Source organism: Engystomops pustulosus, chromosome 6 (assembly GCF_040894005.1).
Source record: "Engystomops pustulosus chromosome 6, aEngPut4.maternal, whole genome shotgun sequence".
Taxonomy (NCBI): Eukaryota; Metazoa; Chordata; class Amphibia; order Anura; family Leptodactylidae; genus Engystomops; species Engystomops pustulosus.
In genome coordinates, this window is record NC_092416.1 from 13,554,127 (window position 1) to 13,580,017 (window position 25,891).

Genomic DNA, 25,891 nt, shown 5'->3' on the forward strand with positions numbered 1-25,891 from the left:
GGGAGAGCACAGACTCAATATTGTCAGGCTGAAGAAAACTGAAGATTGTTTTGCAAAATATTTACTTTTCATCGGCCTTCATATAGGTGAGTCCTGTTTCCACTGTGCATATTGTACATATAGAGCAGGAGGGACTGAGCATATAATACTTAGTGTCCTATCTGCAGGCAGCATGTTATAGAGCAGGAGAAGCTGAGCAGATTGTACATAGTCTCCTATCTGCAGGCAGCATGTTATAGAGCAGGAGGTTCTGAGCATATTATACTTAGTGTCCTATCTGCAGGCAGTATGTTATAGAGCATGAGGAGCTGAACAGATTGTACATGGTGTACTATCTGCAGGCAGCATGTTATAGAGCAGGAGGAGCTGAGCAGATTGTACATAGTGTCCTATCTGCAGGCAGCATGCTATAGAGCAGGATGAGCTGAGCAGATTGTGTATAGTGTCCTATCTGCTTGCAGCATGCTACAGAGCAGGAGGAGCAGAGCAGATTGTACATAGTCTCCTATTTGCAGGTATCATGTTATAGAGCAGAAGGAGCTGAGCAGATTGTACATAGTGTCCTATCTGCAGGCAGCATGTTATAGAACAGGAGGAGCTGAGGAAATTGTACATAGTGTCCTATCTGCAGGCAGCATGTTATAGAGCAGGAGGAGCTGAACAGATTGTACATCGTGCCCTATGTGCAGGCAGCATGTTATAGAGCAGGAGGAGCTGAGTACATTGTACATAGTGTCCTATATGTAAGCAGCATGTTATAGAGCAGGATGAGCTGAGCGGATTGTGCATAATGTCCTATCTGCTGGCAGCATGTTATAGAGCAGGAGGAGCTGAGCAGATTGTGCATAATGGGGCACATTTACTTACCCGGTCCAGTCGCGATCCAGCGGCGGGTTCTCCGGCGCTGATTCGGGTTCTGCCGGGATTCACTAAGGTCCGTGCTCCGATATTCACCAGGTGTCGCTGCTGTGCCGAGGTCCGCCGGAGTTCACCTGCTTTTTTCTGGTGTATGTAAGTGCTTGATCTTGCGACACAAATGGCTTTATAAATTCTGCGGTTTTTCCGAATCCTTCGGGTTGTCCGGTGGCCACACCCCCGATTTCTGTCGCGCGAAAGTCGGCGCGATTGCGCCAAAAATTGATCGCGTGCGCCACAATCCCGTGAAATACAGTGCAAAGTGGAAATATTCGGGAAAAACCCAACGGATTCGCGGCTGCGGACCCTTAGTAAATGTGCCCCAATGTCCTATCTGCTGGCAGCATGTTATAGAGCAGGAGGAACTGAGCAGATTGTACATAGTGTCCTATCTGCAGGCAGCATGTTATAGAGCAGGAGGAGCTGAACAGATTGTACATCGTGCCCTATCTGCAGGCAGCATGTTATAGAGCAGGAGGAGCTGAGCAGATTGTACATAGTGTCCTATCTGCAGGCAGCATTTTTAGAGCAGGAGGAGCTGAGCAGATTGTACATAGTGTCCTATCTGCAGGCAGCATGTTATAGCGCAGGAGGAGCTAAGCACATTGTATATAGTGTCCTATCTGCAGGCAGCATGTTATAGAGCAGGAGGAGCTGAGCGGATTGTGCATAATGTCCTATCTGCTGGCAGCATGTTATAGAGCAGGAGGAGCTGAGCAGATTGTGCATAATGTCCTATCTGCTGGCAGCATGTTATAGAGCAGGAGGAGCTGAGCAGATTGTACATAGTGTCCTATCTGCAGGCAGCATGTTATAAAGCAGGAAGAGCTGAGCAGATTGTACACAGTGTCCTATCTGCAGGCAGAATGTTATAGAGCAGGAGGAGCTGAGCAGATTGTACACAGTGTCCTATCTGCAGGCAGCATGTTATAGAGCAGGAGGATCTGAGCAGATTGTACACAGTGTCCTATCTGCAGGCAGCATGTTACAGAGCAGGAGGAAATTTGTACATAATTAAAGATCTTGTACTGTGGTGGTTGCAGCTTAATTTTTTTAAGATGAAATTACGCAAAATTGATATTGTTTTTGAACCTGGTAATGTGAGGTTGCTCAAGCTCTTAATTGGTTTGGAGGAACGGTGGAAGGAGGGGAGTCTCATGTAGTTTTTGTTATGATTTATTTATATTATAGACCCACAATTTACCGCCAATGCTGGAGGCCCCCATTATAAATTCTCAGTAGAGATCACCCCCGATGACATCTGCAGACCTGTAAGACAATCAGTGACCGGCAGGCTTATGTGATGTCACACAGCCCTATAAAATCCAGCCATTTTCTATCTCAGTACTTCACACTTCCTGTGCTGCCTGTAGCGTGTAGTTGCTGCTACTGTTCTGTGTAGTAACGATTCTTGCTGCAATCCCTCGCTGTTCTCTAAGGGGGTTCTGTATACCCCAAATAGCAGTTCTATTTAGTGACAAAATCGAATAGGAAGAAATCTGTTTGACTTTCATGCATCTGCAGTAGCAATTTCTTTACGCAGCTGCTGTAGTGATTTGTGGACCTCTCACTGGGGGTCAGTTGTGGGGTATCTGTATAACACACATTGCCATACGTTTTTGGGCTATAGTATACAGCCAGATTTACGTGTCAAATCCACGTAGTTTATAAACCATTATGTCAGACAGGTGGCAGGTGGAGCAGGCAGAGGTGGCAGCACAGTAAGGGGACGTTGCAGCAGGGGTGACTCTGTGAGGCCAGAACTGCCGTTGTCATCTAGTGGCAGTGTGTTGATCAACAACCCAAAGGTTTTTGAATGGTTGACTAGGTCATCCAATTCCTCAAATTTAACATCTGACAACCCCAGCCAAGAGTCTGTGGGTTCCTCAGATACAACAATTAGTTGGCATGGCCCAGGAGCAGGTCAGCGGCCCTCACCTGTCCTCAACCAGCCTCTGTCCTGTTCCTTTCCCGCAGCCAGAGAGCTACTAGGTGGTCTGGGCTCTGCGCCACTATTCAGCGAGGACAAAGTGTTTGAGGACAGTCAGCAGCTGCTTGGCAGTGAAGAGGTGGGGCAGACATCCTCTGCTTCCTGCAGTAGGCAGGCTGTGCATACTGACACCAGTGTGGAGAGTAGCAGTGACCGGGAAAAGCAAATTGAGGATGATATAGCTGATCGCACTTTGGTGCTGGGTGTAGCAGGGGATTCATCATCGTCAGGTGAAGAGACTGTCAGCTTGCGCATCAGGCAGTGGAGCAAGTAGCAAGTTCCTACTGTAGCCGTGAGTCAGCAGGGAGGAAGCAGTGTGAGAACTGAAGCCAAATGTCCGCGGGGTACAAATCCCGACTCGCAGGTCCAAATAAGCAGTGGCACAGGGGTTCAGCGAGGCAGCGGCGGTAGTAGTCACTCAGATCTGAGTGTTGGCGGTAAAATTACCACCTTGGCGGTTTGGCAATTTTTTGTAAAGACACCAGAGGAACCAAGTGTGGGTATATGTCGTATCTGCGGGAAGAAAATGAAGCGTAGCCAGGGAGCTAACCTTGGCACCACGGCCCTGCGCCAACACATGCAGCATCACCATTCAATGGCCTGGGAGAAATTGGTGTCAGAAGTGGTCCATCCTGCAGGCGAAGCAACAGCAGCAGCACCTAGTGGCACACATGCTGTTTCAGCAAGTCAAGGTGAGCTGTTTGTCTTTGACATCATCTCCAGGTCCAGATGCTCCTGCTCCTCGCTACGCATGGCACCAGCAGTCGTTGAGCGAGGCGATTACAAAGAGACAACTCTATGCGTCCAGTCATCCTAACGTGCAGAAGCTGACCGTGCTCTTGTCGAAATTGTTGGTTCTGCAGTCTCTCCCTTTCCAAGTCGTGGACTCTGCACCATTCAGAGAGCTAATGGATTATGCCGAACCGAGGTGGAGAGTTCCATGCCGCAATTTTTTTTCCAAAAAGGCACTGCCAGCCCTTCACCAATATGTACAACAGAAGGTGGGCAGTCCTTGAGCTTATCAGTTTCTTCCAAGGTGCACGCGAGCACGGACGTGTGGATCTGTAACTATGGTCACGGCCAGTACATGTCCTTTACAGCCCACTGGTTGAATGTGCTTCCCTCCCAGCCACACCAACAACTTATACAAGAGATGGCACTTTCTCCATCACGTTGTCAAACTGATGCTCCTGCGCCAGTCTTCGCCTCTCCTCCTTCTTCTCCACCACCACCTTAGCTTCCACAATTGCTGCTCCAACATACCACATGTGCAGGGCACAGCGGTATCATGCAGTTCTTCACCTGGTTTGCCTGGGCGAACAAAGTCACACAGGGGAGGAACTACTCCGTGTCATGCAACAAGAAATCAATGTGTGGCTTTCTCCGCGACAACTAAAAATCGGAACCATGGTGACAGACAATGAGAGGAACATGGTGTCCGCGCTGCACCGAGGAGGGATGGTCCATGCGCACTGCATGGCGCACGTGTTCAATCTGTTAGTGAACAAATTCCTGAAGTCTTCCAGCCATCTGCAAGACATTCTAAAAATGTCCAGAACACTGCGCACGCACTTCAGCCATTTTTACAAAGCCAAGCACCCCCCCCCTCGAGTTGCAGCTTCAGAACAGCCTACCCCAACATAGTCTGATATGCGATGTTTCCACCCATTGGAATTCCAGCCTCCATATGTTAGACCGCCTGTATAAACAGAGAAAAGCCATTAATGATTTTTTGATGATGCAAGCGGACCTTAGTACTCCCCTGTGTAACTTTGATGTCAGCCACTGGCTACTCATGCGTGACACCTGCCATTTGCTCAGGCCCTTTGAAGAGGCCACGTTAATTGTCAGTCGCTAGGACTGCGGGATGAATAACGTCATTCCACTGCTTCATGTCCTGGAACTCATGCTGCAAAATCTGTCTGGTCAGGGCACTGAAGAAGTGGAGACTACATCTCATGGCCACATGAGTCCTGTGGGGGCTGAACTGGAGGAGGAGGAGGAGGACATTGGAGCACAAGCAGAGTCTGGTGAAATCAGTATTTTTTCCACTCAGGTGACAAGAGAGAAGGAGCAGGAGCATCTGGAGGAGGTAGAGGACGAGGCTGATGACCCAGAAGCACCATGGCAGTATACTGTGGAGATGGAGGCAGCCGAATAGTGACAGCCGAATAGCCATAGGGATGACTTTTGGCTCTCTACCCTCTTGGACCCTCGCTACCGGGCAAAAATGGGTGACTTTTTTCCAGCTGCTGAGAGGGAGAAACAACTGGTATACTATAGAGAAATACTGTGCACAGAGTTGGCCGCTGCCTATGTGTGCCATTGTCCATCCTCTGTCAGGTGTGACCGAGGGATTCCTGGCAGTCATCGCTCATGTACTACTGCCGCGGCTGCTGTGGGGAGCTGGGGGGGTAGGAGCAGTAGCAGCTCCATCAGCAGCAGCTTAAGTCTGGATTCCTTATTGAGCAAATTCCTTCACCCGCCTAGTGAGGAGGGTAGCCTACTTGGACAGCACTTTACCACCTCAGGTAGAGGATTCTATGGATCCTGGGCCGCCAAACTTGATGCGTGTGACATCAGAGCGGGTGTTCAGTGCGGTGGGGGCCATCGCTTGTCCACTCATAATGTGGAGAGACTGCCCTTTGTCAGGATGAATAAGGCTTGGATCGGCCAGGATTTCAACTCGCCAATGCCTAATGCATCAGATTAGATCAGCCATGACGCCTCCTCCAAACGTTGAAAAATTAGTTGGGGTTCTAACTACCTTCCTCAGCCACTATTCTGATGCTGCCATCCGCCTGATGCCACACATCTGCTGCCAGTTGCACCATCTGCCTCCTACCATCTTTACCAGGGACTGGAATTGTCCACACTATATCATGGTGCCACTCTGCAGGCTCCTGCTGCTGCAGATGCCACCTCCACACTATATAATTGTTCCACCCTGCGTGCTCCTGCTGCTGCTTCTGATGCCACCTTCACACTATATCATTGTGCCACTCTGCGGGATCCTGCTACTGCTGCTACTGATACCACCTCCAGACTCTATCATTGTGCCACTCTGCGGGCTCCTGCTGCTGCTGCTGCTACTGATACCACCTCCAGACTCTATCATTGTGCCACTCTGCGGGCTGCTGCTACTGATGCCACCTCCAGACTCTATCATTGTGCCAATCTGCGGGCTCCTGCTACTGCTGCTACTGATGCCACCTCCAGACTCTATCATTGTGTCACCCTGCGGGCTCCTGCTGCTACTGATGCCACCTCCACACTATATCATTGTGCCACTCTGTGGCCTACCATGTTGCCGCCACTTCCACACCTCTGACCTCATGCTGCTGCTGCTGGTGTCACCTTTGGAGTTCTTTTTTGTCAAAGGCCTGATATTTTCAGGAAAACTGTAATGTATAATGGATGTGGCGTCTCCAATCTGCTGCTACTGATGCCACCTCTACACTATATCATTGTGCCACTCTGTGGCCTACCATGTTGCCACCACCTCCACACCTCTGACCTCATGCTGATGTCGCTGGTGCCACCTTTGGAGTGCTTTTTTGTCAAAGGCCTGATTTTTTCAGGAAAACTGTAATGTATAATAGATGTGGCGTCTCCAATCTGCTGCTACTGATGCCACCTCCACACTATATCATTGTGCCACCCTGTGGCTTTCCCTGTTGCTGCCACCATGTTGCTGACACCTGTGGGCTTCTGCTGCTGTCGCCACCTCCACACTCTTATCATTGTGCCTCTTTGTGGCCTCCTGTTGCCGCTGCTGATGCTGCTGTTGCCGCCGCCACCTCCACACTCTGAAATTGGAACACTCTGTGGCTTTCCCTGTTGCTGCCACCATGTTGCTGACACCTGTGGGCTTCTGCTGCTGCCACCACCGCCCCACTCTTATCATTGTGCCACTTTGTGGCCTCCTGTTGCTGCTGATACTGCTGCCGCCACCTCTACACTCTGTCATTGGACCACTCTTTGGCTTTCCATGTTGCTGCCACCTATGGGCTCCTGCTGCTGCCGCTACCTCCACACTCTTATCATTGTGCCATTTTGTGGCCTCCTGTTGCCACTGCTGATGCTGCTGCCACCTCCACACTCTGTCATTGGACCACTCTGTGGTTTTCCCTGTTGCTGCCACCATGTTGCTGACACCTGTGGGCTCCTGCTGCTGTCGCCACCTCCACACTCTTATCATTGTGCCACTGTGTGGCCTCCTGTTGCCGCTGCTGATGCTGCTGCTGCCTCCTCCACACTCTGTCATTAGACCACTCTGTGGCTTTCCATGTTGCTGCCACCATGTTGCTGCCACCTGTGGGCTCCTGCTTCTGCCGCCACCTCCACACTCTTATCATTGTGCCACTTTGTGGCCACCGGTTGCCACTGCTGATGCTGCTGCTTCCGCCACCTCCAAACGGCTTTCCTGTGGCTTTTCATTTTGCTGCCACCTGTGGCCTCCTGTTGCTGCTGCTGATGCTGCTCCCGCCACCTCAACACTTTCATCATTGTGCCACTTTGTGGCCTATCATGTTTCTGCCACCTCCATAATTTGTCATTGTGCCACTCTGCAGCCTACTCATGCTGCTGCCAACTGACCGATGTCTCCCTGGAACACCTTGTGATTTCCAAAATGCTGTTTTCACCCTCCACCACTCTATGACGTTGCCAGTGTTTGGTTTTCCCCTTCATTTCATCTGCCAAAAGGATGAAAAGCTTCAGAATTCATAGCCAAAATCAGTAGTGGATACAGAACACAGAGGACATGCAAGTATCCCATTTACTGCTCCTCTCTGGATCATATTTTGGATCAACTCCTGTTTGTTTTTGGCTTTTGCAATAATGATGGATTATTGACCGATTGAAAGAGGACACTGATGCATGAAAAGAAGGGCAAAATGATCAGTGACGTCAATGCATAATTACTGCCGACACCCTCTCCACTCTTTTGGGGGGTTTCTACATGTATCCACGTTTAACAGAACAGGTTCTGTCGTAATATATGGAATCATCTGATGTCAGCGTAAAAAGAGTGCACTTTGTGATGTTATAGTGGGATCTTGGCCCTCAGCTCAGTCCTTTCGAGCTGGCACAGACGTTACCTTGTCAGGCTGCGTTCCTACTTTGCTTATTTGGGGATGTGGGCCTCTGTAAGTGCACATGGAAGTGAAGAGTGAAGCGATTCTAAGATCCGCGGCTGTCATGTGCGTGTCATACAAAAACACAGCATTGTTTGAAGACCAAACCACGCTCCTTATGCATATTTAAGCGTGGCACAGCTTTCTACAACACCCTACAGGCTCTCTGCAGCCAGGAAATACCTGTTTTGTAACGTGATTGATTTTGATTCGACTGTTTTACAAAACATTTGGCGAATCGGGACGAACTGAATTTTAACAAATTCGCCCATCTCTAATTAACACGCATCTCTCTGTATTACTGTAACAAGATAATAATAACCAGTACATGGAGAATAATATAGTAAAACTTACTTGTTTCTGTATCTGTATTGCATCTTATATTTGTCTAATTGTAGCCATTTACATGTGACTTAGTTTGTTACATTGGTCACTGACCTACCTGATCCAAAATGGAGGCGTTGCAGCAGCTTTATCTTCTCCTCATCTGTCAGGGTAAGTTGTCTCACAATGAGAGAATAATCGGATATAATGAGAATCTGTGACTGTGGCCTCATGTTCTGCTCGTTGCTTCCAGGCTTCTATCTGGGGTCTGTGTGTCAGCGATGGACGTTCCCTTCTAGGATTACGGCTCTGCTCGGCTCCTGTGTGGAGATCCCTTGTACATATCATCCGGCCAGGACATCAGATACATCCGGCACTGTATGGTACTTATATAGATATACAGAAATATTAAACACCGAGGACTCATCAGCAGTGATAAAGGAATATAGAGGCAGAACCTCCCTGGTGCCCGGAGATAAGAGCTGCACCCTGCGGATAGACCCTGTGACAAGAGAGGATACTGGTTACTATTATCCAGGGATAGATAGAAATGTATATGATGGACCATATGAAATACTGCGCCTCTATGTCACAGGTAAATATATAAAATATGAACCAGGAACCACTGGAAATCTCTCAATTGTGTTCCATAATAATAGTCATTAGTTACATATGTATTTCTCTTAGAGTTCATGTGTGTGATATGTGTATGTACTTAGGTCTAGAAATAAGAGTTCTCTGTGTGGAGATTTTGCCACTTGCAGCAGCCTTGCAGGAATGTGAAGACTTCTAGCCATTGATGCTCCACTAGGACATTCTTGGCAATATTCAAATACGTTTTTCAGGACAGGAAAGGCAGCCCCTTACCTCAAGTGTGACTTTCAGGAAGCCTAGCAGCATTAACAACATGAACTGGGACTGGTTATACAGGGATTGAATAAGCAAGTAAAGTGGAGATGAGTATATATCAGTATATTACATATATGGTCCTACTGTGCCAGAGTTTGGTGGTGTATAAGCCCCTTCACACGGCAGACAAGGGCACAGGATACAGTTCAAGATTTATTTTAGTGTCGAGTAACTTCTATCAGGTTTTCTTAGCAATGTCCATGTGCTATTTACGAGGAGGAGCACTGCAGCACACAAAGGGTTAACACATCCCCTTTACCTGTTACCTGCCAGCAGTCGTGACATGCCGTGGTAGGAGGAGGGAGTGTGCATGGTCAAGTGCTGAAGCCTTCAATTGGCAAGGCCATTTTAATTGAACTACTACATAATAGTCAGTTTTAAATAGGGATCTCTGAGTTTGAATTTTTCAGGTTTTTTTTTACTGTTTTCAGTAAAAACCTTTGGGTTCCTAACATATAATGCAATACTACTGCATTTCAGCATAAGGCAGTTTTGCTTTGTATCTGTAACAATATGCCACTGCCACATTGTTACAGATCTGCATAAATGACAGCGATGACCTGAGTCCCCAGTTTTGCCGGAGGCATTTAAGTGGTTAAAACCTGCAACTAGCGTCAGCACTGATCGGGGGTGTTAGCCACAAGTGTTTGCTGCAATATGCGTCCTTGCTGTATGAAGAGGGCACAACCCCTTCCCTTTTCATTTGTACGGCGTTCACCGTGCAGGTCCAATTATACAGATTATTACAGATGCAGCAATAACAAATATGTGGTGTGGGGGGGGGGGGTAATGGGAGGGGTTATCAATTTGTATTTTTTATGTGACAGTATGTGAAAGTGACTTTCAAAGGCTTCCCTTCTGTGCACGTGGTTAGGTGCATCAAGTCTTACACAGAGTTGCAGTAGCTGCGCTCAATCCACTATCATGAAGCAGCAGAAATAGCCCCATGGTCGAGAAAATCCCACAACAAGGCATAGGCATAGGAATGTAACAAAGCAGGGGTGTATCTACAGGGGTAGCAGCCATAGCAGCTGCTATGGGGCCTGCAGTGTTAGGGGGCCCCATCATCTGACCTTCCACACTAAAGAATGGAGTATGTGCACCATGGATTATAGACCACAATTTGCTTGGCTAGCTCCCCGTTCACATATTACTAAGGGCCCGATTCGCGTTTTCCCGACGTGTTACCCGAATATTTCCAATTTGCGCCGATTTTCCATGAATTGCCCCAAGATTTTGTCGCACGCGATCGGATTGTGGCGCATCGGCGCTGGCATGCACGCGATGGAAATCAGGGGGCGTGGCCGAACAAAAACCTGACGCATTCGGAAAAACCGCCGCATTTAAAAAAAAAAAGTGTCGCGTGACTCTCGCTTACCTTCACTCAGTCTGGCTTGGTGAAGAACAGTGCATTCCGGGGAACTTCAGCGCAGCAGCGCCACCTGGTGGACATCGAAGGAACTGCCTTAATGAATCCCGGCCGGACCCGAATCCACCGCAGAGAACGCGCCACTGGATCGCGAATAGACCGGGTAAGTAAATCTGCCCCAATGTCTGGTGCAAGAGTTCTGTTATGCAGTCCAAATGAATATGGTAGGATTATTTGTTTTTCTAAAATAGTTAGGACCAAGGTATTCACATATTTTCATGTAGGAAGGGAGCAAGGACAGTGTTTATTCCTTCTGTTCTTGATTTCAGTATACTCCATTGCAGAACTCTAGGGACAAAATTATTGGGAGGCTTCCTAGAAAATGCCAAGAATAGTCACAGTCTGTCACTGATGATGCCAATAACTGCATTTGTTGCCCATCATGTTCCGGATACAAACAAAACTAATCACCCTCATCCACATAGCTCTGCACAGTTCTTTACATGTTTTCCTTTCCTCTCTTATCTCAGCGTATTGCCCTACCCGTTTCTTCCAGATCTGAACCTCACACTCACTTCTCCAGGAATTCTCTCATGCTGCACCAGTTCTCTGGAATGGCCTATCCCAGACTATCTGGCTAATATGTAACGACTTAAGCTTCAAACTTGCCCTAAAAACCCCAAGGAAAGTTTATCAAATAATCTAATCAACCTAAAACAATGGGGCACATTTACTTACCAGGTCCAGTCGTGATCCAGCGGCGCATTCTCCGACGAGGATTCGGGTCTGTCGGGATTCACTAAGGTCGTGCGCCCGATATCCGCCAGGTATCGCTGCTGCTCCGAGGTCCACCGGAGTTCACCTTCTTCTTCTTGGTGCATGTGAGTGCTTGGTCTTTCGACACTTTACGTTTTTTAAATTGCGCGGTTTTTCCGAATCCATCGGGTAGTCCGATGGCCACGACCCCCGAATTCTGTCGCATGAAAGCCAGCGCCGACACGCCAAAATCGGATCGCATGTGCCAAAATCCTGGCGGAATTCACCACAAAACGGAAAAAATTTGGGAAACCCGACAAAAGTGCGGCCGTGGAGCCATTAGTAAATGAGCCCCAAAGTCTTTTAATGCATGCTTACACTTTCCTCTATGTAATATTTAATCACATTATACTATAACACACGCCACTCTACATGCTCATGCTCTTCCAAAGACCCGGGGCTGTCTCTCGTTTAAACCCATTCATTACATTGTGTAATTTGCACATTGTAATGAATGAGGAGGAAAATCCCCATATACTGCCTTACTGTAGCATGGCAGTATACGGTAAGATCAATCAGACAATCTAGGGTTAAAGTACCCTAGGGGGTCTGAAAAATAGTGAAAATAAAAATAAAATCACCCCCCTTTCCCTAGAACTGATATAAATATAAATAAAAAGTAAAAATCATAAACACATTAGATATCACCACGTCCAAAAATGCCCAATCTATCAAAATAAAATAACGATTTTTCAATGTATTTAACCCCGTAATGGAATTTGAAAATGGCACTTTTTGCCGTGTTGAAATACATAAAAAATTCAATAAAAAGTGACCAAAAGGTCATACAGTCCTAACAATGATAGCATTGAAAACATCATCAAAATTTGCAAAACAATTACACCACAGGAAGCTCTGTACACTGAAGTATGAAAAAGTTATTAGCGCCAGAAGATGGCAACCCCCCCCCCCCCCAAATTTTTTGTACAGGGTGTTTTAATTTTTGTACAAGAGGTTTTAATTTTTGTAAATGTATAAAATCATTATAAAACCTATATACAAATTTGGTATCCCTGTAATCGCACCGACCCAAAGAATAAAGTATACATGTCATTTGGGGCGCAAAGTGAAAGCCGTAAAATTTAAACCCACAAGAAAACGGCGCAAATGCAATTTTTTTTACCATTTCCACTGCATTTGGAATTTTTTTCCCGCTTCCCAGTACATGACATGGAATATAAAATTAAATACCATCACTATGAAGTTCAATTTGTTACGCAGAAAAGAAGCCCTAGCACAGCTCTGTACATGGAAAAATAAAAAAGTAATAGTTTTTTGAAGGTGGGGAGTGAAAAAAGGAAATGAAAAAAACAAAAAAGGACCAGGTCGTTAAGGGGTTAAAGATCTGTAGAATATGATGACGCAATATAAAGATTTTATTATTATTATTATTAGTAGTAGTAGTAGTAGTAGTAGTAGTCGTAGTAGTAGTCATAGTAGTAGTAGTAGTAGTAGTAGTCGTAGTAGTAGTAGTAGTAGTAGTAGTAGTCATAGTAGTAGTAGTAGTAGTAGTAGTCGTAGTAGTAGTCATAGTAGTAGTAGTAGTAGTAGTCGTAGTAGTAGTAGTAGTAGTAGTAGTAGTAGTCATAGTAGTAGTAGTAGTAGTAGTAGTAGTAGTAGTCGTAGTAGTAGTAGTCATAGTAGTAGTAGTAGTAGTAGTAGTCGTAGTCATAGTAGTAGTAGTAGTAGTAGTAGTCATAGTAGTAGTAGTAGTAGTAGTAGTAGTAGTAGTAGTCATAGTAGTAGTAGTAGTAGTAGTCGTAGTAGTAGTAGTAGTAGTCGTAGTAGTAGTAGTAGTCATAGTAGTAGTAGTAGTAGTAGTAGTAGTAGTCATAGTAGTAGTAGTAGTAGTAGTAGTAGTCTTAGTAGTAGTAGTAGTAGTAGTAGTAGTAGTCGTAGTAGTAGTAGTAGTAGTCGTAGTAGTAGTAGTAGTAGTAGTATTAGTAGTAGTCGTAGTAGTAGTAGAAGTAGTAGTAGTCGTAGTATTAGTAGTAGTAGTAGTAGTCGTAGTAGTAGTAGTAGTAGTATTAGTTGTAGTCGTAGTAGTAGTAGTAGTATTAGTAGTAGTAGTAGTAGTAGTTGTATAGTAAATGTTCCCAGTTGGCAGATATTGGTTGAAAAAGTTGATCATGGAGGATCTTATACGTTATAATTTGCCTTCAGAGCAGCATCTTCCCCTATAAACATACAGGATATTTTGGTGACTATTGTTTGGGAACCTATTTCCTTTAATCATTGGGTAATTGTTGGCAGATTTTGGTCAATCATAATGGGCAAAAGCTTTAATCTGTTATGGTAAGACTGATCACATGATGGTGACTATTGTGCACCCTATGGAAGCCAATGTATACTGTGTATATATTGGCAGCTTCTTGATCGTAGTTGGGTCTGTTATCTTTATACAGGCAGTCCCTGGGTTACGAACAAGATAGGTTTGTTCTGAAGTTGAATTTGTATGTAAGTCGGAACTGTATATTTTATAATTGTAACCCCAGCCAAAAAATTTTTTTGGTCTCTGTGACAAAATGTTGGGTTGTCATAAGAACCAGGATTAACAATAGTGTTTAATTGCAGACACCGATAATAACTATTACAGCAGTTTATTGTAGCCTAGAGCTAAAGTACAGTAAATTACCAACATCCAGAGGTCAGTTTGTAACTAGGGATCGTCTATAAGTCGGGTGTTCTTAAGTAGGCCCTGTACTCAGGGCCAGATTAAGGGTGGGGGGGGCCCCTGGCCCAAACTGGTGTGGGCCCTTCCAACAATGTTTTTGGAAATATATAGCCAGCCAGTCCCTGTAGTATAAAGCCTGACAGCTTCTGTAGTATATAGCCTGCCAACCTCTATCATGTATAGCTTGCAGCCCCCTGTAGTATTTAACCTACAGCCCCCTATAGTATATAGCCTGCAGCCCCCTGTAGTTTATAGCCTGCCAGCCCCTGTAGTATATAGCCTGCCAGCCTCTGTAGTGTATAGCCTGCCAGCCCACTGTAGTATATAGCCACCATCCCCCTTTAGAATATAGACTGCCAGCCCATGCAGATTACACACAGAGCCAGTCAGCGACTCAGCTGAGCTAAGTCTCTGACTGTCAGAAGCTGGTGAGGGCCCCTTTAAACGTGAAAGTGGTGGGGGCCCTGGGGCACAAGCCCCGGGAGCCCCTCCTTTAATCCGGCCCTGCCTGTACTGTACTAACAATAAGACATTTTATACATCACTAACAATACAACAATTTCTATAACTAAGTTTGAATAATTTTGTCTTCTTTATGAATCCAAAGATAAAGTGGACATGAAGCTTCTTGTGTCTGACATTATGACGGAAGGAGAAGCCACCACCATACGATGTACTGCATATCACACGTGCGGCTCCAGTCCTCCTGATCTACAATGGAGCAAACCCGGTCATGTTATAAACAAGTCATTGGATCTAAAGTATGGATTGTGGAGAGAAGAATCAACACTGACTTATATTCCTTCCTATGAGGATGATGGGAGTGCTATTGAATGCAAGGTTCAGCATCATAATAATGTATTTGATGTGACGTCAAGAATTCTGAACATGACTTGTACGTATATATAAGTATAGGTGAAAATGAAAAAAGATGCAATAAAACCACATTTTATATTACATACAACATGTTGAAAATGTATATTTCTCTGTACATACATTGGTAGAGATCTATCATACACTGGCGCTTGTGCTCCATCGTAGCATGGAAACCCCGTCCTTCTGTCACCGCCAGATACATCAAGAGGCTTAGGTCTCCACGCTGCCCCACTCCACCACTGGCCACACTTTCTCAAGAGTAAAAAGGAGCTTAGACTGCTCTGAAGGACCCATTGCACTCACATTCTGCCACATCTCCTTCTGACCATGGACATTTTGATCCCGTTTTTCTCTTTAGTGTACACTTGCTCTTTCATTGTTTGTGCCCTTGGGCCTTTTCCATTTTTGCATCTCCATTTTTTACTTGCCATTCCAAAAAACAGAATTTTCATTTTTCAGATATATTATTCAGAACCCCCTCATTTACTATGTTTAATTTGATTATATCATTATTGTTATTATTTCAGCTGTTAATATCTGGCTTCTTTTTTCTGACTATTGACTTGCTTATTGGATTTTGTGTATCTGCTCTGAGTGTCCGGGCCATTGCCCACTGACCACTGATGCTACACACCTGTTTCACATCTGTTACGCTCAGGCTAGCTGCCAATGACTGCCAAGGACTGATCCTAGTGCCACTAGTGGCCCTCCCACAGCCAAGGAACAGTTATGATTAAATGGTATAAATTGATTACACACTTGTGACCTTGTGACCATGTGACCTTGATCTAGTGGGTCCCTACACTAATGGCTATGACGCTACATGTCATATGCCAAACTAGAGCATCATGGGTGCCTCCGCGAACCATGTCTCAGATCGCGGGCAAGCCCTTGGCCCTCTCCGTGGCGACGCTGCCCTAGTTCCCGGCCTGCTTCTACCTCTACACGATCCTGTTCTTCTCCCGGGCTAGGCCATGTGCGCGTCCCCACTCTCTAGGTAATGGAAAAGGTCAGTATAATAGCAAAAAAATTGCAGAACCTTAAAAAAAATGAAGAAAAGTATAAACAGGCACCTGTATATGGATTCAGCAGCAATATACGGAGTTACTGGACACCGCCCCAGAAGCTGATTGGTGCAGTGCTCCAGCACTCACAAAGGACTGTATGCACACATATTTCCGGCTGAAAAGGATAGTAACTTGTCAAACAACCAGCCCTCCACAGGACTTTATACTTGGGTACTCAGCCTATTGAGCTAGCTCTTCCAGCAGTTCTTACACAATGTCACTTATTTTATATTACCCAATCACAATAATATTTTTCTTCCAAAGATGCACCAAAAAATGTGACCATCACTGTGATTGGGATGGATGAAGTGATGGAGGGAAGTGACGTGATGTTTCAATGTAAAAGCGTCTCCAAGCCTGAAGTATCTGAGTATGAATGGTACAAAGGGGAAACCAGATTACCAGACAGAGGACGGGAGATGACAGTGAGGAGTGTGACCAGGGACATGGAGCCCTATTCCTGTGCTGCCCGAAATACTGTGGGGAGAGGAGAATCCGCCCCCATACACATCCTTGTGATACGTAAGTATATATAGTGTCCTTCATTACCTTTCCTCTTGGTGGGAGACGTTGATATAAACATGACACTGGGAGATTTTGTTTTAAAAAAGTGACGTTATTCTCCACTGTCCCAAGTTTATTTTTCGATATGGAAGAAAGTAATCAAAATTTCTTTTTGGAAATGTCTAAAATGCTCTGTTCCACGTCCATCAAGAGTTCTAGGCAACTTTTAGATTCTTTTACAACTATTGCAACAGTAGTTCTGTGGCCTTGGAAAATGGGCATGTTTTTTGAGAAGGGGCGTGAACAAAAAAATGTCAAATTAAAATTAAGCCAAAAAATTATTTTCCTCTGCAGATTTACCAAAAAATGTGACCATCACTGTGATCGGGATGGATGAAGTAACAGAAGGAAGTGATGTGACGTTACAATGTAACAGCGTCTCCAGGCCTGATGTATCTGAGTATGAATGGTACAAAGGGGAAACCAGATTACCAGACAGAGGACGGGAGATGACAGTGAGGAGTGTGACCAGGGACATGGAGCCCTATTCCTGTGCTGCCCGAAATACTGTGGGGAGAGGAGAATCCGCCCCCATACACATCCTTGTGATACGTAAGTATATATAGTGTCCTTCATTACCTTTCCTCTTGGTGGGAGACGTTGATATAAACATGACACTGGGAGATTTTGTTTTAAAAAAGTGACGTTATTCTCCACTGTCCCAAGTTTATTTTTCGATATGGAAGAAAGTCATCTAAATTTCTTTTTGGAAATGTCTAAAATGCTCTGTTCCACGTCCATCAAGAGTTCTAGGCAACTTTTAGATTCTTTTACAACTATTGCAACAGTAGTTCTGTGGCCTTGGAAAATGGGCATGTTTTTTGAGAAGGGACGTGAACAAAAAAATGTCAAATTAAAATTAAGCCCAAAAATTATTTTTCTCTGCAGATTTACCAAAAAATGTAGCCATCACAGTGATCGGGATGGATGAAGTAACAGAAGGAAGTGACGTGACGTTACAATGTAACAGCGTCTCCAGGCCTGATGTATCTGAGTATGAATGGTACAAAGGGGAAACCAGATTACCAGACAGAGGACGGGAGATGGCAGTGAGGAATGTGACCAGGGACATGGAGCCCTATTCCTGTGCTGCCCGAAATACTGTGGGGAGAGGAGAATCCGCCCCCATACAGATCCCTGTCATATGTAAGTATACAAACTGAAACGTAATCTATATTTTATATCTACAAATTTTGTGAAGTTGTGAAAAATACATTTTTATATATCAGTGATCCCATATTAGTCCCTCGTTTTCTTCTGATTTGGCCAACACAGTTCCTTCTATGTACAGTATTTCTGACACTTTGTTCTTTACTAAGATGTGTCCATTTACTGGGAAATAACTTGTCCTCTTTTTAATACTGTAGGAACTTCTTACAGTCTGTGGTTTCTATTTTCCTCCATTGTTCATGTTGTATTGTTACAGATGGAGGCTCCGGTATCAGTAAGATTCTCCTTCCGGTCGTGATCGTAGTGGTCTGTCTACTCCCGCTGTCATTGCTTGTCTACTTCTGTTGGAGGTGATGTGTATTTTTCATTAACATTTATTTTCATTTTTCTAAATATTGGAAGAATAAATTCATATTTTGACCAGAAACTGAAAAAAAAAACAAATGTACTGATGCTTGATGCTTTTTTTTAACAATTTACATCTGGATGAATTAGATGCGGTTTCTCTGCTTGTGCAATTCTGGCTATATCAGATGTACCTTATATGGACCTTGTGGACCTGAAGGACCATATATATAGGGGCACATTTACATACCCATCTCGTTGCGTCCGCCGATCCGGATTGTCCGACGAGGATTCGAAGCTGCTGCGATTCACTTACAGCGTGCGCCCGATTACTTGAATGTGTCGCTTCCCCGCTGAGGTCCGCCGGAGTTCCCCATTTTCTTCCCGGTGTATGTGAGTGCTGATCTTGCGACACAATTTGTATTTTCCGCGGTTTGTCCGAATCAGTCGGGTTGTCCGACGCCCCTCCCCCCCCCCCCATTTGTGTTGCATGAAAGTCGGTGCTGATGCGCCACTGATGTGACACAATCCCCTGTGCGATTCAGCGCAGAACAGAAATAGTCAGGAATCCTGACAGTCGCGGACCCTTAGTAAATGTGCCCCATAGTGTTATTGTGTCTCATATTAACCAGCAACCAGAAAAGAGGCAGTTTTTTTACAAAAATAGTTTTGCCCTTTTGGTTGGTTGGATTTTCTCCAGTTCCACATTGTTGTATGTGCACGGATACGGCTATTTCTATGGAATATATCAGGGATATATCTGACAGTACAGTCATTTTATTGTAGGCCCACTAATATAAGGAAATAACCAAAATACTTCCTGCTGAATGTTCATTTTAGGGGAAAATACACAGAAAACACACAGCAGCCATACATTACATGGTGTCATGGTGCAGAATTTCATTATTACAACTGTAGGTTCCGGTATTAATAGATGTCATCAGCACCAAAGAAATCCGGCCAGTCCTGGGGTCTACTGGGATAAGGGGCTCATGGGAAAGAGGGTCAAGAGGCAAACCCAAAAGATTCTTTTTTTTTCAATGAATACTTTATTTTACATACAAAAAAAAGTTTACAAAAATATCCACACATAGCAAAAAATTTATTTTCCTCATTACCCTCTTCCCTTTAAAGACCCCACCCGTCACCCAGGTTCCAATAGGACAAGAGCACTAAAAAATAAAATAAAAATAAATAAATAAATAAACTGCAGAGAGGTGACCTTCACACATCTCTATTGTATTTTTGCAATAATTGTTATGTATTTTCTGTTTTTATAGAAAAAGAGTCAGGAAAAAGAAAAGCGATGAGGTAAGTGGCACATAGATTGGATCACCTTCCTCTTTATCACCTGAGATGTAAGGAAGGACATGGTGTAATATCAGTGAGATTCATAGCTGATACCCCCCCCCTCCCGCTCCCCACAATCTTACAATTAGTTTTTTATCCATGTTATTATTTTTCTCTGTAGACTGAGACGTCTCCAGATGCTATATACACCGACCTGGTGAAAGCAGATATTGGGAATGTCTATGATCAACTAGAGGTACAGTACATCCACACATGACCTCTACTCCGTCCCTTATATGTGGATAAGGAACATTTATTGTTCTTATTTCTATTTATAAAAATTGTTTAAATTTAAAAGGGTCATTTTGTTATTGTGGTGCAGAGAACTAACTCCATAAATTGAATCCATCGGAATATCCATGTACATTGCGGGTATAGCTCAGAGGTAGAGCATTTGTTCATGTTTACATTACCATTTTGGATGTGTGACTAATAGAGATGAGCGAGCACTAAAATGCTCGGGTGCTCGTTATTCGAGACAAACTTTTCCCGATGCTCGAGTGCTCGTCTCGAATAACGAGCCCCATTGGAGTCAATGGGAGACTCGAGCATTTTTTTGCTAAAACAGAACAGTAAAAGAACACAGCGCTTAATTACATATTCCAGATGTTTCCTGATGTTTTGCTTGTTAGAACACATTGAAATAACACTATTCTTCACTTTCCAGGTGTGCGCGCGGATCTCCGAACCTATCGGGAGACACGAGCGCACACCTGCAATGTGAAGAATAGAATAAAAACATTAAAAACAGTGAACACAGGAGCATTTAAGTGCAGAACACATTGAAAGAACAATATTCTTCACATTCCAGATGTTCCGCACATCTCCGAACCTAGCGGGAGACACGAGCGCACACCTGCAAAGTGAAGAATAGTGTTATTTCAATGTGTTGTAACAAGCAAAACATCAGGAAACATCTGGAATATTTTATTAAACAATAAAAACACTGTTCTTCGCTTAATTTAATGCTCGAGCAGGGGAAATACTCGTCCGAGTAACGAGCCGGTCCGAGTATGCTAATACTTGACTGAGTAGTATACTCGGACGAGTATACTCGCTCATCTCTAGTGACTAACTATTTATATCTATACCACTACCCCATTTCTTTGTGATTTTGTACCTCGGAATATACTACACAGAAAATCAGGATGAATGTGCTGGGACTCCATGAAGTTGTCAGTTGATTAATTATATTAATTTATCCCAGAGTCTGATGGTTTATTGATAGCTGAGACCATCAGGTTGCTTGTTGCTTACGTGTGTATATTAAAGGGGTATTCCTCCCACGAAGACAAGTTTCTTATATGTACTCAGGATAACAAAGTATCACATTCTCTAATTCACTGTTATTAACAAAAATGCAGCATTTCACACATATAATTCCAACCTGTCTCTATCAGTCCTGCTGTACACAATTTCAGTTGCCATAGACACCCGACCATGTTACTTCTGAATGGGAATCGGGGAAGCCATCTTGGATATCTGTGTTACAGCCATGCTGCCGAGTTTCTCTCTCAGCTCTGTGCCTCTAGCCCCGCCTCCTGCACTCTAGCCCCGCCTCCTGCAGTCCAGGATGCAGCTCACAGACACTCACTCATTTCATGCAAGCAAACACATCATGAGGAGAGACAAGCTGCAAGCTACAGGAAAATAAGTTATCCGGGGGAAGGGGGAGGCAGGCACATATCTGTGAGATGTAGCAGGGCTGACAGTGTGTAATAGGCATTTCATACATCTCATTATCTTTGTTCTGTCTCATCTCTCTTTCTATGTGTCGGATACAAGTACAATGTTCAGAAGTTAAATGAAAGTGTATATAAACCTTGTACCCTGATAATCTAAGCACATTGTCAGCTCACAGAACTAGATGGATGATAATGTGTCTGCTTAGAGTGTCCTCGCTTACACCCAGAAATTTAGCACTGACCAGCCTAGGGAGTGATAGAAGCTAAAACAGAAATAAAACTGACATTGTTAAGTAATGGGTTGAAATGATCTTTATTTTATCACTGGGGAATTGAGATTTGAGAATTTTCTTTCGTGGGAAAACTCCTTTAAGTTCAGGGGTGGAGTTAGGGATTATATTTGCAGGTTACTTTACGCCTGATTATATATGGTATATTATGTTTACTTGTTCTGGTAAGTGAAAATTTGATAAATAAAGTTATAATAAAGAAAAACACATGATTGAACTCTTTCTCGCTCTCCATTTTAAAAGTAGAACCCCAAAACTGAATTTCATTTCCCCATATTATGTGCATTTATAAAGCTGCTCCTCACCACAGTGGTCATTCTGGTGTAGAAACTCTTTGGGTTTTGACTGTCAATCCAAACTGTGCACTTAGAATTATTGCCTATAGACTTCTTAAAGGAATTAAAGGGGTTTTCTCATTTCAGTGTTATTAGTGTTATTGTTTGTTTAATGAAAGTTATGCAATTTTCCAATATACTTTCTGTATCAATTCCCGGTTTTCTAGATCTCTGCTTGCTGTCATTCTATAGAAAGCCTCTATGTTTACTTCCAGTGGACAGAAATGTGACCATGGTCACTCCAGTGCATGGCTTCTTAGTATTAGAGAATAGGCAGAGCTCACCTTTTTGACCACGGTCAGATTTCTGTCCACTGGAAGTAACATAGAAGCTTTCTATAGAATGACAGCAAGCAGAGATCTAGAAACCCATGAACCGATACAGAGAGTATATTTAAAAATTGCATAACTTTTCATTGTAAAACCAATAGCATTTATTTGCTGAAATGGAAATACCCCTTTAAATGTCCACCATTTACTTATGATATCTCTGCTGTCGCTCCTTATAGTGACATGTACCGGAGCTGTTGTCCTTGTGTATTGATCATTGATCTTCTCTTACAGCCTGGGATCTCCACACATTTCCCCATGAGAAGAGGAGGAGAAGAAGCTACATATAATGTCTATGAGAACATTCAAAAAAGAAACTCAATAAAAGAACAGATCAAAACACAACGCTGAACCGCTGTAACATCCGTGTCAGCGCCATACGTGGTTTGTAGCTCGCGACTGAGGAGGCGCCGATTTTATCTCTGCCTTGTCTGTTTCTGGTTTCCTCCAATTACAACCGATATCATCTCGGAGTTAAATGTTGGACATTTCATAATTTTGCCTTCAGAGATCTGTAAGTCGGCGATATCATGTAGCACATGTCATAACTCAGTCGTCCATATTGTGTAATACAGCGAAAAGCCACTAGTTATTTAATGCACTACCTTATTGCATCTCATATTTGAAGTGCACAGTGAAAACCTTGAAGTGAACCTATCAGCAGGAACATCATTTTTAGCTTGTCAAAAATTCCAACAGCCTGTGCTATGTTACGACTTTATAAAACTTTATTTCACATTACCGGGCTTCCTACCAGCAGCTTGTGGTGAGTCCCGGAAGTTGGTTGTTGCAGCCTGTGTGCGCCTGTGTCTCAGTCCCGACATTCATTCTCGTCTCGACAGTGTTTGTTGCCAGAGAAGTAGAACAAGCTTTGACCAATGCACATAATGAAGGTCTCATATCCAAAGAATTATAAGGGTTTAACAGATGCCCTCTGATCCCCATTCTATACCTCCTTCTTAAGATTCAGAAAAATATGTGTAACCCTTTGAGAAGATCTATCACCTCTGGGGTTAATTCCATTTTGCAGCATAGAGCGATATATACTGATTCTTTTCTGCAAAAAGTGGTTAGATGTCGACCATGTTGCTTTTGATACTGATACTGATGATTTTTTTTGGATAAGATTAAGGGGATTGAAATTGAAGAGGTGACATTTTATGTACTTGTGTGACAACGCTTGGATAATGGGGCAGATTTACTTACCCGGTCCATTCGCGGGCGTTCTCTGCGGTGGATTCGGGTCCGGCCGGGATTCATTAAGGCAGTTCCTCCGATGTCCACCAGGTGGCGCTGCTGCGCTGAAGTTCCCCGGAACGCACTGGAATACACCGAACCGGGCTGAGTGAAGGTAAGTGTAATTTCCGCGACACATGGATCGCAAATGGACCGAGTATGTAAATCTGCCCCAGTGTCTTGAACTGTGCACAGGTCTGCCACCTGCTGATCATTTATTGCACTGCGCCTTATAATCTGATACACTTTACAATCCGGTGTGCCTTATATATGATCCTAAATGTTTTAGCAGGCATTTATTGATGGTGCGCCCAATAATCTGGTGTGCCTCATAGTCCAAAAAATACAGTATATACAAAAGGAAAATCTTCTACAGCACAAATGCAAGAAAAAGATAGGTGCACCCTATTCAAGGCCAGGAGACGGGTCCTCCAAATATAAGAAAAAGAAAAAATAGCAGCACAATTTATTACTGTAAAGTGATCAGGGGGATTTATTTCATGTTAGTAGCAGCGTTTCGGCTTTAGTGTTGAGACTCTCTCAAACATGTTGACAAAGCCCGAAACGTTGCTGCTGACATGGAATAAATCCACCTGATCACGTTACATCCTTGGAGTGCCGCTATTTTATTATTTTTCTTACTATTATATACAGCTATACGCTGTGTAACATATTATATTATGTACAGGTGGCCCCTTACTCAAGGACACCTGACTTACAGATGACCCCTAGTTACAGACGGACCCTTCTGCCCCCTGTGACCTCTGGTGACCTCTCTGGATGTTACTATAGTCCCAGGCTGCACTGATCAGCTGTAAGGTGTCTGTAATGAAGCTTTATGGATAATCCTTGGTACAATTACAGCAAAAAAAATTGAAACTACAATCGTCACTGGGGCAAAAAATAAATTTGTCTGGAACCACAATGATAAAATACACAGTTTCAACTTACATACAAATTCAACTTAAGAACAAACCTATGGAGCCTATCTTGTATGTAACCCGGGGACGGCCTGTATTGTGATTTTGGAATAAATAGAATTGCTTACTTTATTGAAAACCCTCTGCTGATCACCTACAATAATTATAGACGGAAAACAAAAAATCATTTAGTGCTGTCATTATTCTATATTAAATCAATTACTATCATTAAATAAAACCACATATTAGGTGTGGTATAAAAATTATATAAAACATATTTTATAATGCATCAAAGGGGTTTATAGAATCTGATGTAAATGACCATTAAATAAGTTTAAAAAATTTAATAAAATAAAATAAATATCTAATATATAAAGCTGAGTGTATGTATGTATGTGTGTATTGCATATGTGTGTATGTGTGTATGTATGTGTGTGTATATATATATATATATATATATATATATATATATATGTGTGTATGTATGTATGTAAGCATGTATGTGTGCATTGCATATGTGTGTATGTGTGTATGTATGTATGTGTGTGTGTATATATATATATATGTGTGTGTGTATGTATGTATGTATGCATGCATGTGTGTATTGCATATGTGTGTATGCACAGCTGCTCTCTATGACTTAGGGAACACCATAGATTCAGTTTTGAGCCAAAATTTTCACCCCACGCTTTCCAAAATCCACTTATTAACCATCATATACAGGAGACATTATCTGCTGCTTCTGTGGCAGTTGGAAGCTGAGCCATGATTGGTTGCTGTTCTGCCACAGGTCATTAATATGAGCTCTGAGCTTTCATTGGTTACTTTAGGCAGTGAGTATAAGACGCTTATGTGTGAGGTAAGATAGATAGGGATACAAAGAAAGGGGGAAGGATTTATCAGAAATGTCTGAGGTATAACTGTTCAAGTTGCCCATGGAAACCAATCAGAGATCAGCTGTAATTTTATAAACAACTGTGCAAAAATGAAACTTGAGCTATGATTGGTTGCCGTGGGCAGTTTTGCTCTTGGATACTTCTGAAAAATCTCCCCATAGACGAAGTGACATTTGGAGACAAAGACAGTCACTAGAATGAGAGTGTCAGAGACGGTGACTCAAATTAGAGGTTCAGAGACAGTCACTCAAATGAGAGTGTCAGAGACAGTCACTTGAATGGCAGTGTCAGAGACCGTCACTCATATGAGAGTGTCAGAGACAGTCACTGAAAGAGACTGCCAAAGACAGTCACTGAAAGAGACTGACAGAGACAGTCACTGAAAGAGACTGCTAGAGACAGACAGTCACTGAAAGAGACTAACAGAGACAAACAGTCACTAAAAGACTGCCAGAGAAAGACAGTCACTGCAAGAGGCTACCACAGACAGACAGTAACTGAAACAGACTACCAGAGACGGTCAAAAGACTTTATTAAAAAGGGACGGTCAGAGATAGCCTGAGACAATCTATAGATAGATATAAAATATTTTTGGTTGACCAATTCTATTTTGTTATAGCTAAGAGCAGTTATTTACTATTCCAGGCAAAGCCAGAAGCTACAGCTAGTTTATAAAAAATATAAAATAAAAGT

General features: G+C 43.6%; 1 protein-coding gene across 1 annotated transcript; it reads left to right on the forward strand.

The window, feature by feature from the left end:
• On the forward strand, positions 1–19,850 carry LOC140065854 (B-cell receptor CD22-like). The gene is made up of 11 exons (XM_072113411.1): positions 1–86; positions 8,461–8,538; positions 8,621–8,962; positions 14,743–15,030; positions 16,343–16,600; positions 16,937–17,194; positions 17,531–17,788; positions 18,069–18,162; positions 19,438–19,468; positions 19,629–19,703; positions 19,806–19,850. The coding sequence occupies exons 2-11, from the start codon at positions 8,496–8,498 to the stop codon at positions 19,848–19,850; spliced, it is 1,692 nt and encodes a 563-aa protein (XP_071969512.1). The 5' UTR covers positions 1–86; positions 8,461–8,495.
• The last annotated feature ends 6,041 nt before the right edge of the window (positions 19,851–25,891 follow it).